This window comes from Mytilus californianus, unplaced genomic scaffold, assembly GCF_021869535.1.
Source record: "Mytilus californianus isolate M0D057914Y unplaced genomic scaffold, xbMytCali1.0.p SCAF_17, whole genome shotgun sequence".
In the NCBI taxonomy this organism is placed as follows: domain Eukaryota; kingdom Metazoa; phylum Mollusca; class Bivalvia; order Mytilida; family Mytilidae; genus Mytilus; species Mytilus californianus.
Window position 1 is genome coordinate 11,415,593 of NW_026262659.1, and position 16,776 is coordinate 11,432,368.

Below are 16,776 nucleotides of genomic sequence, written 5' to 3' on the forward strand. Positions count from 1 at the left end.
TTTCCGGTCAGATTAGATCTGCATGGTTGACAATACAGATGAAGAAATGTTTCCAACTAAACATTCCTGCGTTTGCAAGCCTGTAGGCGCTTGAGTATCGTTAATCTTAAAGTCGAATTCTCGCTAGATTTCCCGGGCTCCCCATTTCACCAGTGTTAAAGTAAAAAACATTGTATAAAACCAATTGAGTTTCATAGACAGATCGATCAGACCATCATGCGTTAGAATATATATAGCTAATATATACATATATATGTCTTGTGAATGAAGCTGAAGAAAAATCGATAGCCTAATGAGATTGGATGTAAGTACGTCGCAACATTTAAATGAATGAATCATTTGTCCCTTTCTTGTAAGCTACGTTGAACAAATATCTATTATTATGATTCAGTAAAAGTGTATGTAGTAAGTCGGCAGTTGCTAATCTACAAGCCAATTTAGAATAGCATGTCTATTCCAATTTCTCAAGTCTTTCTTACGCATCTTCGATGAGCATCTTGGTAATTATACAGTCATTCTGTTTGTTCGATTTTTGTTCCTTAAAATGTATGTTGCTTTGCATGGCTGTCAAATATTCATACAACAAGATGATCTATTAAACTTTTACATTTAAAATTTTCAAATAATGAAATACACCATTATACCATGAGATGCTCTAGTCCGGGAGTTTCTTTAGAGATTGTATGATAAAAGGACACACAATACACCATTATACTATTTCGTTTGCCCGTCCCAGGAGCTAGCCTCGTCATGTATCTATCTCGGGAGCCTCGTCTTGACTGTGTCTATCATAGGGCCTCGTCGTGTGTCTATCCAAGGAGCCTCTTCATATGACTGCCCATGGAGCCTCATTGTGTGCCTGTCCTGGGAGCTTCGTTGTGTGTCTGTCCAGAGAGCCTCATCATGTGTCTGTTCCGGTGCCTCAAATAATAGCGTAATCGGCGTGTTTGAAGTTGACAACCTTGCTTGAAAGAAATCATCAACTACATGTAATAAGCTCAACATCAAGGCGCTGATTAATCAACAGAGCGCCATATTACAAAAAAATAAACACCACTCTAATCGGGAAGAGCCATCCACACTCATTTGATAACAACAACATTAAGGAAACCGGGTCTGACTATACTTTTTCAAAGGCAAACCTATTTAACCTGGGAAACTTAATTGCCTTTGTATTATTAATTAAAATCTGATTCTGGTATCTTAAAAAAAAATTACAACACCATTTTATATACCATTTTACAAATTTAACAACACTGTAGTTTATATATTTATAGAACAATTTTTGACACACATTATTAAGTTACCAACCAGATACATCTCCAGCACGTTTTGGACTTTTCGTTTTCATTCAAGGTTAAAAGCATATAAGCATATTTCACGAATCATCGACAAAAAAAACCAACCATGCAGATTAGCAAAGATTTCCATGAAAGAGATCAAGATATACGTTGTATATTATATTAGATTGTATGATTTGACTTATTTGCATCCTCTGAATCATACAACCCTCTATAGTATGGACATATATCTACATCCTTTCTTGCTAACAGGCACTTATTATTTGTCCCTCATTAACACTCATATCTTTGTTTGATGTGGCTTATTTAAGATCGAGTGATTATATTTTTTTCTGAATCAATCTGTCTCATGGAAGATGTATAGGATTATGACTTTTTGTGGTAACATCTTGCTTTATCGAGAAAATCGATCAGACTTGAGTAATGTTTTAATACAAAAATACTGTGATGAATTATATATATATATATATATATATATATATATATATAGATATAAGAAGATGTGGTATGAGTGCCAATGAGACAACTCTCCATCCAAGTCACAATTTGTAAAAGTAAACCATTATAGGTCAAAGTACGGCCTTCAACACGGAGCCTTGGCTCACACCGAACAGCAGGCAATAAAGGGCCCCAAAATTGACTATTGAAAACCATTCAAACAGGAAAACCAACGGTCTAATCTATATAAAAAACGAGAAACACTTATGAACCACATCAACAAACGACAACCACTGAACATCAGGTTCCTGACTTAGGACAGGTGCAAACAAATGCAGTGGGTTTTACCGTTTTAATAGGCGCCAACCTTTACTCTACCTGAAACAATAGTGTAACATCACAACATAGAAAGACACACTATATAATATCAATGGAAATGGCAAGTTAACTCAATCAAAGGACATATTAACAAAAGCAAGTGAACATACACTGAACGAATAAATTTGATCTATGACACAATGTAAATACAAAATTAATAAAACAAGGGGGTTAGATGTTTAACAATATCAGAAAGACAACCATAACCTTGGACAAAATGCCGCCAAATATATAAAATAACGTACGCACGTAAATAAAAATAATTTTGTTGTAAGGTATACATGGAGTACGGAAATAATTTTTACAAAATAATTATAATTTTGTTGTTCCAAGTACGAGAACAAAAGGGAAAATTTATCGTCATACCAAACACTAAAGTCTTATCAAAGGTGGTATATACTAAAAATAGTGAGACTAGATATAACACTGAATAAGTAAACATAAAAATACATTACAAATTGTATCAACAGGTCAAATTAACACGAAAGTACGATTTGAGAGTACTTGCAGTTACTGAAAGCTAGTTAAAAGCCAAAAACAATTAATAATAAAAAAATCATGCATCAGAGACTAAATTCAACTAAAACACATCCCAGGGATTTAGTGTTTTAACGTCATGGACAGTCAAAGAAGACATGACTTGTGCAATACCAAAATAAAAGTATCGACAGGCAGTAGGATAGTTAGGAGTTAACCTGTTAATAAATATGTATAATGTAATATATAGATAGAGTAGTCTCTATATAGAAAATGAACGTGGATGTGTATTTATACATCCCAAAAAAAAAACGTTTGAAAAGAATACAAATTTAGTTATGTTTTAATCTGCTGATGACAAAATCGATATTTGTGCCAATGTAAACTATATTCAAAGATCTAATTACAACATTGGTAAGATAACCTTTACTAATAAGTTTGTTTAAAGGTTCGGTGTGTTTACACGGATCCCATAGTGATTCCCGCGCTTTTAGTACAATATTACCGTAAAATTTAGGATGTGAAATACCGTTTTTAATAAGTTTTCTACAGGTGCAGCCAAATTTACTAATCAGATCTTTGTATCTATGAAAGAATTTAGTAAAAGTTTTAAGCAATTTATGGTAACGAAATCCCTGACTTAATAATTTACTAGTGATGCATTGATTACGTTCGTTAAAATCTATGACATCACTACACACACGGGCATAACGAACGAGTTGGGATATATAAACACCGTATGATGGAGCCAAAGGAACATTGCCGTCTAAATAGGAAAAATTAACAATAGGGAATGAAAAATCGTCTCTTCTGTCGTAAATTTGAGTATGGAGTTTCCCTTTAAAAATTGAAATGTCTAAATCTAGAAAAGGACAATTACTACTGTTTATGTTAGATATATTTAAAGTAAGTTCCTTTGGGTAAATTTCGGTAGTATATTAGAGAACTCTTGATTATTTAACGAAAAAATATCATCAAGATAATGGTAGGTATTGTTGAATGTATCAACCAAATGTAACAATGACGTGTCTTTACTGAGTTTGGTCATAAACTGAGATTCATAGCAATACAGGAATACATCTTCTATAAAAGGGGCGCAGTTAGTGCCCTTAGGAATACCTACTACCTGTCGATACATTTTATCGCCGAAACGTACATATATGTTGTCCAGGAGAAAATGTAAAACTTCAATCATATCTTCAACTTTTCCAGCAAGTGTATCTAGCATACTTTCCTTTTTCGTTACAGAAAAGGGCTATAATCGAGTTACAGCAAATAAATTTGCAATGAGATTTTTCAAAAGACCATTTAATTAAATATGAAAACTTTTCTTGATAAGATTGTGTGGAAGTGTAGTGTAGAGAGTAGAAAAATCATAACTGTCAACAGAATTAAAAGGACCATCAAAAGCAGGAATTTTATCTAAAACCTCTAATGAATTTTTATCACTCCAAAATAATTAATACCATTATTTTCATAAGCTTTATTACGTATATATTGTAAAAGAGGAACGAAAGATACCAGAGGGACAGTCAAACTCATAGATCGAAAACAAACTGACAACGCCATGGCCAAAAATAAGAAGACAAACAGACAAATAATAGTACAGATGACAAAACATAGAAAACTAAAGACTAAGCAACACGATCCCCACCAAAAACTTGGGGGTGATCTCAGGTGCTCCGGAAGGGTAAGCAGACCCGTCGTGTTGCTTATGTTATTACAAATCCGGTAAATAGTCTAATTCGGTAGGTCACATTCGTGAAAAGGGAAGGGTATTGTAGTTCAGACATAAGGAACATATCCGATTTCATCTGTGAAACGGTTATTCCATAACGGTCAACCAACTCGTGATGGCGTCCGTAAAATTTACGAAGGGATGATTTCAATTTCACCATTTGGAACTCTTGGTTTAATAGCTTCCTTGTGAGCAGCAATCCTCTATCAAGGAAATCATGATAGGAAATACATGCCCGGGAATCTCGTATCAATTGGGAGATATATACTCCGTATGCAGGCGCTGCTGGAATGTTGCTACATAGAAATGGAAAGTTCACAATTGGGAAGCTGAAATCATCTCTTTTGTCGTAAAGTTTTGTTTTCAACCGACCCTCATTGTCAATTTCTAGATGTAAGTCAAGATATGAGGCAGGCTTAACTGTATCTGTAGTGTCCTTTATCTCTAGTTCGATGGGATAGATTCATCATCTATATAGCGGAACGTAAAGTTGAAGGATATTGCTAACTTCTTATCTTTCTTCCTAAGAAGTTCCTGTATGAAGTCAGCCTCGTAATAATAAAGAAACAAGTCGGCAAGAAGAGGGGCACAATTGGTTCCCATTGGAATTCCGACAGTCTGTTGAAAAACACGTCCTCCAAACATAACAAATATGTTATCAATCAAGAAATCAAGCATCTTGATAATGTCAGTTTCAGAGAATTTTTTGTTTAAATCAGAGTGATTCTTTACAAAGTAGGATTTATCCCTCCCCAAGACAAGATACTTGTATCTACGTTCGCCATTCTTTTTAATGAAACAAAGTAATACCAACTCTTTCAATTTGTCTTTAAGTTTGGAATGGGGAATACTTGTGTAAAGTGTAGAAAAGTCAAATGTTTTAATACTATTGTAAGATGAGAGAGTCTTAGATTGTATGTACTCTTAAAGATCTTTGGAATTTTTTAGTATCCACATCTGATTCACGCCACCTCTAGAATAGGCAGTTTCACAATAACTTTGGAGCCCGGCTTTGATTGCTGATAAAATAGATGTTAATAATTTAGAAAGAGGTTTCGTGGAGTACTTGGAAGACCCAGCAATATACCGTTGTTTGTAAGGACACTTATTTAGTTTAGTTATCCAATACAGTGATGGAAGATCCAGTTCTTCATCTTTGGTTGAAATTCCAAAGGAACATAGAACATACCTATGATTATCCAAGATTTCCTCTTTGATAAGTGTCGTGAGGGTATATGTTGAGTTTCCAAGTGAATTGTCAATACCTAATTCATTTATCAAGCAGTTTATGTAATGATATTTACACACAAAAACGATGTTGTTTGGGGCTTTATCTGCGGGGACAACAACATATTTGTCATGGAGGTAGGACAAACTGTTTGTTTGCTCAGCGACCTCCTGTTCATTTTGATTATTGAGTTTGTAGTATTGGTCATTTAGAAGCTACCAAAACCTACAATTCATAATCAATTTCTCTCATTTAAAATATATTACCGTACTGACATAATTTATTTTATTGCGCTCCACAATTATAAGGGTTTACAAATTCTTGAAAAATACGTAGGACAGAAAAAAATGTTTAAAAATAGCAAATGACTGTAGTACTTCTGTAGGATCTCAATCGCTGACATCACAAAAAAAGGCGTCATGATAGATCATTATTTAACCCAGCAATCAATTGGTTTTAGTTTTCCTTGGACATTTTCTTTATCTGTGACATTATTTTCGTATCAGTTTCATGGTTTCAAGAGTAGGAATGGTTTTGGTCGTTCTTTGTTACATTTAAAACCGTTTTAAAGTCTAAGTTTCTTTTTTTTTCTGAACAGTAATTATATACAGAAAACTTTGGCTATGGATACAAAATATGACGGGTTTACTTTTGTGTGTGCGCCAAGAAATCGAGAACAGCTTGTGAGCTTCATTTTTCTTCTGATTTTTTCGACATTTTCAAAGTATTCGATAAAAGTCATAAGCACACAATTCACCACCAGCAATGCCGAAAAACGATGACACTTTTAGCGTCAGCGTCAGGAGATTAAACCTTAGACACTTTATCCGATATAAATTCTAAAGCGGCGATTTTTTTCCGTGTGAATAAAGACCGTTACAATTTTGTGAGCACAATTTGCTTTTAATCTGCAATCTGTTTCCTTTTGATTAATTGCTATTTCTACATTACAAATTCGAAATAAAATTCTTAGAATTTCATATCGTCTGATGATTTCGTCATGTCTGTTATACACATCTTTTAAATGTACAACTTGACCCGGACAAGAAACCCCGACCTATAAATCAAACGTACACCATTTGACATGGAGTCTTGTCTGTTTTCAGTTGTTTTGGACGGTTACGTTAGTTAATGGGTCCTCCTGTTAGTATTGATGACAGGCAAATGACATTAATGATCAAATAATTACTCTACTGACAAGATTGGTCTTTTTATATGACTTTCTTATCCACAGATATGGATTTTTTACCACAAAATGATTTAATTATGGCCACCATGTAGAAATAATTACAGGTATTTCATAATTATCATGTTTTATAACTGTGGGCAATTATAACGAAATATGTACTTACCTTATTTGTATTCCATGGTATCAAACCATAGATTTGTAGTCAACAGTACACAGTAGTTATAAGTTTAGAACTTAAATAACATATATTGTCTTCTGCATGTATGTACATGTACAACTCCATTTTTTAAATCTAATTTTTGGGAATATTACCAAGAAAATAATTTTGGAAATATAAACAATTATTTCAGATATGAAACAACAAATATATAAGGTCATGTTGTTCTCAGAATGTTTCTTACACCTTTACACTAAATCCATTTGAAGTGTACAGATTGATATCTTAGTCTGGGAAAACATGATTTTTGTTTTAGAAGAAACTGGTTTTAAACTAGCTTTTAGTGACTGCGATTATTCTTAGATCAGTACTTTGTATTTTTGTCTTTTTGTTCGTTTTCTTCTTATTTGCTTTATGTCGATCTCACGAGTCGATCCTTTTCTAACTGATATTTTACAGTTTGTTCTTATGTTGTGCTGTTTCAACACTTTTCCAGGTTAGGGGAAGGGTTACTGGGCTCTCACAAACATGTCCACTCCTCATTCTTTATGTGCATATCTGGAGTCGGATCCCATTGAGCCTGTAATTTAGTTGTTGTCATTGGTTGTTATACGTCATATTTGTTTTTTTCTTTATTGTGTTCTCTTTGGATTTGTTTCAAATTTTGTCATTCCGGTGCGGTATGTATAGCATTTCATATTGTCTTCAAACAAAATAGCTGACAAACAGCTTTTCATCTACTGAATATAATTGATTTTAAGTGCTAATAATCAATTTATTTTAAAAAAATCAAATCATTTATTTCATTCGTCTGCTCTTCGCTGGACAGACTTGTCACACTGTTTATATGCAGAATGAGCTGAATGTCATGATGGACTGCTGTTGGGGTAACTATGAGCGACTGAAAAATTTGTCAGAATAAAATGTACTGTAGGTTTCGGTGAAGTACTTTAAATCGTGGCAAACAAAAGTACAGGCGGAAGTTTGAACCAGATGCTCAATAATGTAGGAATTTCCAGTTTCGGAAGTATTTTTGAACAAACACGGTTTACCAAAACTGATTTCTTTCAATCAAAGAAATGGGACGGGAAGAGAAAACAATTCAAGAATGGCATATTTACATTGTAAATATGCATTTAAAGTATTTTGATCGCACTTGTGTAGTAAATCATAGTAAAATTTTATGAATGAATTCACAAATTCCCACGAAACGGAAATGGAGTTTACGCCTCCTACTGAACAAATCGAAGGTCGTTTAAGATTTATTAATAAAAGATTTCACAAGATTTCGGCCATATTACAACCATATCATGTTGAAGTATTTGTTTGTTCAATAGTTAGGTATACTTTGTCAGAATAACATGATACGATACGTGTGTGGGCGGGAACAACGACTGATGGATTTCTCTGCAACAAGCGTTGTTTTTTCTGAGTCAAAATAATTATATTTCGTAATACTGTAATGCGATACGCAGTGCATTCGGTGCTTGTACAGAGAGATAATAATATATGGTTGATCATCGCTGTTATATCATGCCGAGTGAAAAGTCCTGTGTCAAAAGAAACACTAAAACCTCTTAAAATTATATTGTAACCATTTTAAGACAGATTTTAATTGTTTTACATCCAAATACTTATATATAACGGACATATGATTTCATATACTAAATTCCTCATTATTTATTTGTATAATTTTTCTCGCAAGATTTGTAGTGAAATGAACCACAGATTAAACGAGACTAAGTATTTATAAGTCCCAAAAGCAAAACGACCGACCAGCCAACACGGGACATAGCCAGGGCTACAGTATGAGGAGAGTTAAGTGGGGGATGACACGCTCTTGGGATGTGGGATATAGGGGATATCGGGATATGGGATATACTTATTAGGCGGTTGGGGGGGGGGGGGGGGGGGGTGAAGTGATAAAAGTGGGAAGTAAAAATGCAAAAAACGGGATTTGGGAAATGAGCACCTCGTGTCCCCCCTCATCTTTATTTGTATACCCCAGTTGTCTTTCACGCAGTGTTTAAGAATCTTAAAATTTGCCGGGGTGGCAGTGTTTATTTAATTGAAGTTCATGCCAGCATAATCGATGCTGTCATTTACAACCATTGTTTTAAATCAAATCTTCACGTCGAATAACTTTGTAGTTCCGCTTTAGGGTTTACGTAGATTTTTGTGAATGGAAATATTTCTCGGTCAGTGACATACCTGGTTTTCCCCAAGTGTAAAAATTAGTTTACCTTCGTTAATCTTAAGATCATGTGATCTGATAAAATAAATACCAGCTCTATTTCTTTAACTTTCGTCTGCAAGACAACAAAGAAAATTTTTCCCATTTTTGTTTCCACGTTATTACTTATACAGTTAGCACATAATATATATATATATATATTTAAATCAACCTAACAGTATATATAGGCATGAGTCTTTCATCAAGTTTGCTTTTTACATCTTTTTTTATTTTTCCATTTTTTAAAACTTTATTTATTTATATATATAAACAGTATTGAAAAAAAACTAAAACCTCTTCAATGTAGCAAATGTTCACTGCTCTCCTATCAAAAGTCTTTTTATAGTAGTATATCATCTCTTTGAAGCAATTAATTAATACTGTACAATTCTGTGAATAAATTATATATGGTTGCGTTTTCTTTGACCAAAAGTTGAAACAAATGTCTATCAGTTGGAAGGGAAACTTAACTCGTTACAATTTCTAAAGTTATATATACAACAAATGTATAAGAAAATCTTATCATTAATTATTGGCGACACGATGTCTCTGTTTGTTTTGTATTGTATTTGCTTAAACTTGATCTTTCAAAAGGTATTGGTAAATTTTTTAAGTACCTTTACCTATTTAAATAAACAATGTGATCTTATCGATAACCACTGTTTGAAAAGAAGAAAAAAAACGTTATTTGGCTTTTATAACACTGTATATTTTTAGACATTAAGTCGTGCTTTGTTAGAACAGAAAGCTGAACAGTAAAATGTATGCGCAGTTAGACTGGCCATCGTGTATTCAAAACTGGAATCTGATGTTAATGTCCTTTGCTTATTATATATATACGAATAAATAAACCATTGGTATATTGATAAATTATAGCACGTACATACATCAAAATGAAGTTAACGTCAACACTATGATTTTATTCTTAGATTTCAACACAGATGGCAAAAATAATATTTGTTGTAATAAGATTAAGTCAATGATATCCAGTGGGCCTGTGACAATCGCCACAATCCAGTTTACTGCCTCTAATACCCCTTAATTCGTTTCACTCGCGATGCCATAATGCGAAAATTGATGAAACCTGATGGAGTTTGAAAGAATTTGAATATTCAGGGTCTGTATTTAAATGATTTGCGACAAATTTCCATATATCCATTAAATTAAAATCAAACGAAATCAAGGACGTATATTTTAGTAATACTTGTTCATGACCAAATTAACTAATTTGTATCTGACAGCGCGAATGCATAGCTTTACTTCCTACTAAATTTTGATCTTTGGATAAGAATTTCATTCAAAATTAATTTTTTTCAGAAATCTTAAAAATTTGCAAAAATCTAACTGAACTGCAGTTTTGATTCGTCGTGAAGAGATCTACAATTTGATTAAAATTCAGAAATATATTTATTGCTACATGTACCTCTCATAGGAAGCTGAGCGTCAAACTGTGTAATTTCTAGTAAAGATTCAAGAGCTTTTTCGATGAAAGTGGTCATAGTGTGAAATTCAGGGAAAATTGGCTCTTCCTCTTTGTTGTGAATTGAACACTAGCAAGATGCATTGTTGTATTGATATAGCTAAATATTTTTTTGGGTAATGTTCGAAAAGGTCTAAAGCCCATTATTGGAGATTTTTTTAATACGTTTCGTATAAAACCTCTTTGTCCAAGGACTTAGCCCCACGTAGTGTTGAGGAACTAAGCATACTGTATATATAATTTGCTTTAATTCATTCTTCTTTATATCTGGTGACAGTCGTTGATAAATACTGAATATTAATGTGGACTGACCTCGTCAGTGATTTTCTTAAGTATTTTTTCAAATTAGACAATTTGGGTTTAAGCCGGCTGATTTTCATATATTCTGTTTTTTATTTACAATTTTTTTCTAGATTAGGTGATCTAAGTTATAGGTTTACATACTGACTACACATTGAGGTTAGTCTATTGTTGAGCAAATCACGTCGACTCGTTCACGAAGATATACTCATGTATTTTGGCTTTTTATGTTCATGGTTGTCGTCTCATTGACTCAATGCATCACAATATTTTTACTACAAAACTCGTGTATAGCCAGATGAAAAGGCAATACATGTCAAGATGACTCTATCAATTGTCGGACATGTAGACGTCCATTCAAGTTCATTTTTTAGGGGGGCTATCTCATTGGTTTATCCCAGCTCTTATTTTCTAAATATTCAGTATAAGAAGCCGTTTTATTATCATTCTACCTTCTTCTGTTCGTTCAAAGATTTTAAAATATAGCATATCTATCCGATGTGATCGCTTTAGCGAACATTAACATCTGTTAATCTCTGTATTGGTTTTCTTTAATGTGTATGCAGTAAATAAAAGATGAATAATAATCACAATATTATATTTATTTCCGCTTTTTAACTTTACGGCAACACATTTATAATAAACATGTACAAAAAATAGAAAATAAAATCTATCCTTATAGATTGAGCATTATATAAAAAGATAGATCACAACAAAAAAGTACTATCATTCTGTTCCATCAACCTTCTCACTTCCCATTCAATCCGGGCTCACATTCACACAAATGGACTCGCTTTCAAACCGGAACTGGTAATGTAAATCACCTCATGTCCAAAAGGACCCGTATGATATGAAAGCGCGATATGAAATGGAATTGACATGAATTGTCTGACATTAAAAATCGTTTGTGTCAAAATGTTTGTTTGGATTTCTTAAGTAAACATGATATGGTGATGATCTTCATTATTTCAACTTGGCACCAGTGCAGGCAGTCAAAATTGACGAAATGTCAGACTTGCAAAAAAAAAAAAACCCAACTACATATTTAAATAGTGAAATACTATAGAGCAGCTGAAAATAACAATAACAATATCACATGAGATCAACAACAAATAAAATATTAAATCAAGTCAACTTTCTAACACAGACCCTAACTTGAAACGAGTCTTTAAAAATGTCTTGACTAAACGTCCTATCAGGACAACTAACAATTGAGTTCACACTCCAGAATCGTTCGCTGTTCAAATTTTACTGGCCATGGAATGACGTTTCACGGTAAAACGTCCGACTAAAAATAATAGTCCTTTCCGCTTTCTCAACCTTTGCACCAAAATTAGCATGCAGTTCGACTAACTGACGGCTTTCAAACAAGTCTGTTGTCAAATGAGTATGAGCAGTGTTAAGATGCGAGTCGCAAACTAATTCGCTCTAGTTTCACCAAAAAGATGTCGACAAAGTCAACCTGGGAGGGTTCACTTCTTTGGTTCATGTCTCTTCATATGGAGAGCCAAGTGGTCAGATCTAGCAAAACATCTATCGCAGACTTTACACTTGAAAGGTTTGGCTCCCGTATGTTTTCGTATGTGTCGAGTTAACTCGTCTGACCGAGCAAATCTCCACTGACAGCTTGGAAAATGGCAGGTATAAGGCTTCTCTCCTGAAAACATAAAATAACAAATAATAAGACTCTAGTTAAGTACATGTAAGACTTAGGTAGTCATCAATCTAGATTAGCTTCATATTAAAGAACACTAAACACGTGTATATTGCACTAAATAGGTACTGTCAAAATAAAAATTATTTTCATCTTTATTATACAATTGAACTTTTTTCTTAAAGATTTTTAAAATGATTTGATCATGTGATGATATATATACACACAAATATATCCATTTATTCACTAAAACATAAGTATATTTACCTGTATGTATTCTTTGATGGGCTTTCAAATGAGAACTCTTGGTGTAAGCTTTTCTACATCCTGAAAAAAGTAATAATTACACATAAACATTTGTTTGTCATCCGGAAATGAAATATTTACAATATTTTGAATTATAACACTTACCTTACTCATCATATAAAAGATTTTACAGAATATTAAACAAGAGCAATAATTTTCTGGTGAGGTTGACGCCTGAGGGCAATTTTCCCCCTGTAAATGTACTATTTAATTTGATAGACAAACATAAAGGTTTCCAACACCGTGTGTGTGTATGTTATTGATCTGTTAGACAAATAAAAAAAAAACCAAGGTGTTGTTGACATAGACTATCGTTGTATGATGTTTTCTTTATTGATATACGAGTAAATGGATACAAGACTTTTTTTCTCCTCTAGTAAATAAAATTCCATTCAAACTTTTAATTTCATGTAAATAAAATTTACCTGGGAATTCACAGAAATGGATTCTTCTTTTCTCCAACTCTGGATTGTTTTTTCTGTTGTATTTGATAGTAGAACATCCAGGGTGTGTCTGTTGATATTTACGTGGCTTGTCTTCGTCTCTTGCTGATATTGGTAGTGGAATGGGAGTAAATGCTAATGGCATTGATGTCATGGGTGTTCGAGACTGTGGCCTAACGAATCCTGGATACGGCGGTGGTGGTGTTCTTCTGAGAGACTGTTCTTGACTAGGACTGCCTGGCTGCGAGTTTGGTGGAGTTGGCGGTAAAAATACTGGAACGCAGTGTGGTGGTGTCTGAGTTGGAGTATAGGATTTAGATGATGTCAAACTTTTATTTAAACCAGCTTGTGAAACATACTGAACAACGCCAGATCCGGGCGAAGTCATCACAATGTTTTGCTGACGAGAAACTTGAAGACTGTTTGGTCTAGAATTTACAGGGCTATTCATTGACCTGTCAGTTGCACAACTTGAAGATACTGGTTCTGGCTTAACAGTCAAATTTTCATAGCTTGAACTTCTTGCGTTTTCAAACTGACATGAAGACTTGTACGATGGGTCTGGCTGTTCAATTTTAACGCGTTGTAAATCGCACTCGCTGCCACTGTCAGATTCGGAATAATTTTCAATGTCAATACTGTCTCTTATATCCTCCCATAGGGAATCAACAACTTTCTTAGATTGTTCCTGTAAACACTGTCCAGATAGACTCGGAAAAGACATAAGTCCGTTTCCTCCCATCACTGTCGCAGTCATGTCAAAATAGCTACCTTCTGGTTTACTACCTAAAGTACCGTCATGTGCGTTGTTTAATTTGGTCTTTTTGAGTGGAGATTGGCCGAAGTATTCGTCGATTAATGAAGAACTTTCCCGTCTCTCATGAGATTTGCCTTGAAGAATACTTGTCTTCATGTAAGACGTATCTCTGTTTGCATACAGCATGTTCATGCGTTGTTTAGCGGTGAGCAGTTCGGGAGCGTTCTTGTCATCCTGAAAGAACTCATCCACAAGTGACGAGCTCTCCCGGCGAGGCTTCTTGTCTGGATATCCGTCTAAGGATGCAAAAAAGTTGTCCAGATCTTTCGCCTAAAAGGATTTAAAAATACTATGATAGATTGATACTTTATTCATGGGTTTAAAAAATCTTTGGTTCATTTATTCATGTACGCAAATATACGTTAAAAATCAATATGAAATAAAATCCACGTGATATTGTTCAGGCAATATATATTTTGTAATGGTTTAAAAGACGGTTTTTCCAATGTGAGATTATAGATTTCAGCTATCTTACGAGATAAAATCTGATGAAACTCGTTTCTCGGTTGAAGTTAATCAATACATATTTTGTACGCCTACGCGAAGACTACCACGACGAATTTATGAATGAATCCAGTGTAAAAACAAGTTATGAATGGTAAGGTCACAATAAATTGTGAATGAAAATTAGTTCGGTGCGTACTTCACGTCATGTGTAAAATATATAAATTTGTTAATAAGCTGTAAACAGTAATATGACACTAAACATATTATACGAGGTAATATTTCAGAATAACTATTATTGATCCTTTTCTTGGTTAACCAAGCGTTGCTTGGTATTTCAAATATGTGTATTCATATCGTTATCATATGACTGCTTAGAGCAATTTATTTCACGAAAGGTATTTTATCTGTATGGTTTATTAATGATAAAGTTTACAATGTAATGGTGTGACTTGTCACGTGTACTGTATAGTTCAGTTATCATAAGAGGAAATTGCGACTTAAAGTTACCAACTAAAGGCGAAAAATGTCGCTGAATATTAACACATATTCATGTCACTAGCCTGTTCACTGTAAGCAAAGTATCAATCTATATTTCCCTACTGCGTTGCTTATTTTATATTTACAACTATATAACAATTAATATAGAGATAACTGATTGTTGAATTTGCGTGATTTAAAAAAATAAAAATAAATAAATAAATACATAATTAAATTCACAAATAGATATATATGACATTAACTTACATTAAATTGAGGTGGTGGGACTATATCGCTTGGCGGTAAGAAACAGTCGTCTTGGTCTGGTACGATCTGATCATCAAAAAATTCTTGTTGACCTGTCAAATCTAAGTCCACTGTAGCCATCGGAGTAACACCAAAATTGTAAATATTTTCCAATATATCTAAATCAAATTAAAATCACTGTATAATATATTGTATTTTATAAAGTTGGAATAAATCCTCAGAATATATCACTGTTACGTATTCCTTCGCAGTTTTATGAATGAAGGGATCAATAGTCTGATTCAAGTATTATCACATTTTGTCACCCAATCAAAAAGTAGTAAGGCGGAGTTCTACCTTATTAGGAATGTTGACCTTGGACGTTGTATTAAAATGGCAAAATTCCAAATCCAGTTTTAAACTGCAAATATTGCAGTGTCTTTCAGTACAAGTATCATAAAAATATCAAAACTAACAACTATATAACCAAGGAACTCTACTGTTTAATTTGATCAAAATCATGACTACTTAAAAGCTTTTATTTTATGATTTTTGTACACGACTGCGCAATGACTAAATACACAAACATGTTTTCTACGTCACAATCGTGACGTATGCATATGGTACAAAGTTCAAATAAACAAGTAAATAGCTTCTCGAACTTTTTTTTTATTGTTTTATACTATTCAATTTCAACAAACATGTTTTTAAGTCCAAAATTATCACTTTGATCAATGTCCTTGGTCCAAAAAATAATAGAAACGCATAATTAAGTACCTCAGTACATTTTGAAAATACGTATTGTTTTTATGCCAATTTTACCACGGGGATTACTAAAAGTCTGTGTATACACCGAAGAATAAAACAGATGTGATAAGATTAAACAGTAATTAATCACTCTTACAACATTCAAGTTTATCTTTGATGACGATATCGCCACAGTGGTTCATGATCACCTTATTTAAGTTCATTTTCCAACGGTCAGAGGTACAGATATCTCTGGGTTTTCCATATTGTCACAAAAAGCGGCAAAATCTCGTTCAATAGTTTCGGAAAGACCGAATTGATCTTTGGTATCCATCTAACTATTGAAAAATTAATACATTCTGCTTAAATTAACTTTTTTGAAGGATATTTTTATTTCTTCTTCAAAATCCTCCCTCTTATATAATCATGAGACTATAGGATCATTTCTCAGACCTTTGCTTATAGAGCATATTGAATTGAAAAATAACAAGAGACATATCAAAACGATGATATTAAGAAACCCGACAAAAGAATTATATTTATGTTATATTCGATACTGAGCTGTGAACTATATATACATACAGCTCTATTAATTAGTCAAAGAAGGGTCGTTTACTCAAAACTACATATATCATGTATATTATGGAATTGTAAGGATATACTTGATGTTATTTGAAGTAAATGTATTTGCAAATAAAGATCTATGTTAAATGTTATTTA

The 16,776-nt window shown here is 33.4% G+C and overlaps 1 protein-coding gene across 1 annotated transcript; it reads right to left on the bottom strand.

The window, feature by feature from the left end:
- Positions 1-11,506: 11,506 nt before the first annotated feature.
- Positions 11,507-15,823, bottom strand: LOC127726387 (Krueppel-like factor 12). Its single transcript, XM_052233785.1, has 4 exons — positions 15,331-15,823; positions 13,305-14,409; positions 12,841-12,900; positions 11,507-12,576 (listed from the first exon to the last, which is right to left on the bottom strand). The coding sequence occupies exons 1-4, from the start codon at positions 15,448-15,450 to the stop codon at positions 12,392-12,394; spliced, it is 1,470 nt and encodes a 489-aa protein (XP_052089745.1). The 5' UTR covers positions 15,451-15,823; the 3' UTR covers positions 11,507-12,391.
- Positions 15,824-16,776: the final 953 nt, after the last annotated feature.

Bases quoted from the DNA above. Each gene is read 5' to 3' on its own strand.
- LOC127726387 (XM_052233785.1), bottom strand. From the start codon at position 15,450: ATGGCTACAGTGGACTTAGATTTGACAGGTCAACAAGAATTTTTTGAT. The intron at 14,410-15,330 runs GTAAGTTAATGT...AAATCCTTTTAG, and splicing joins TCCCACCACCTCAATTTAAT to GCGAAAGATCTGGACAACTT. The intron at 12,577-12,840 runs GTAAATATACTT...TTATGTTTTCAG, and splicing joins CCATCAAAGAATACATACAG to GAGAGAAGCCTTATACCTGC.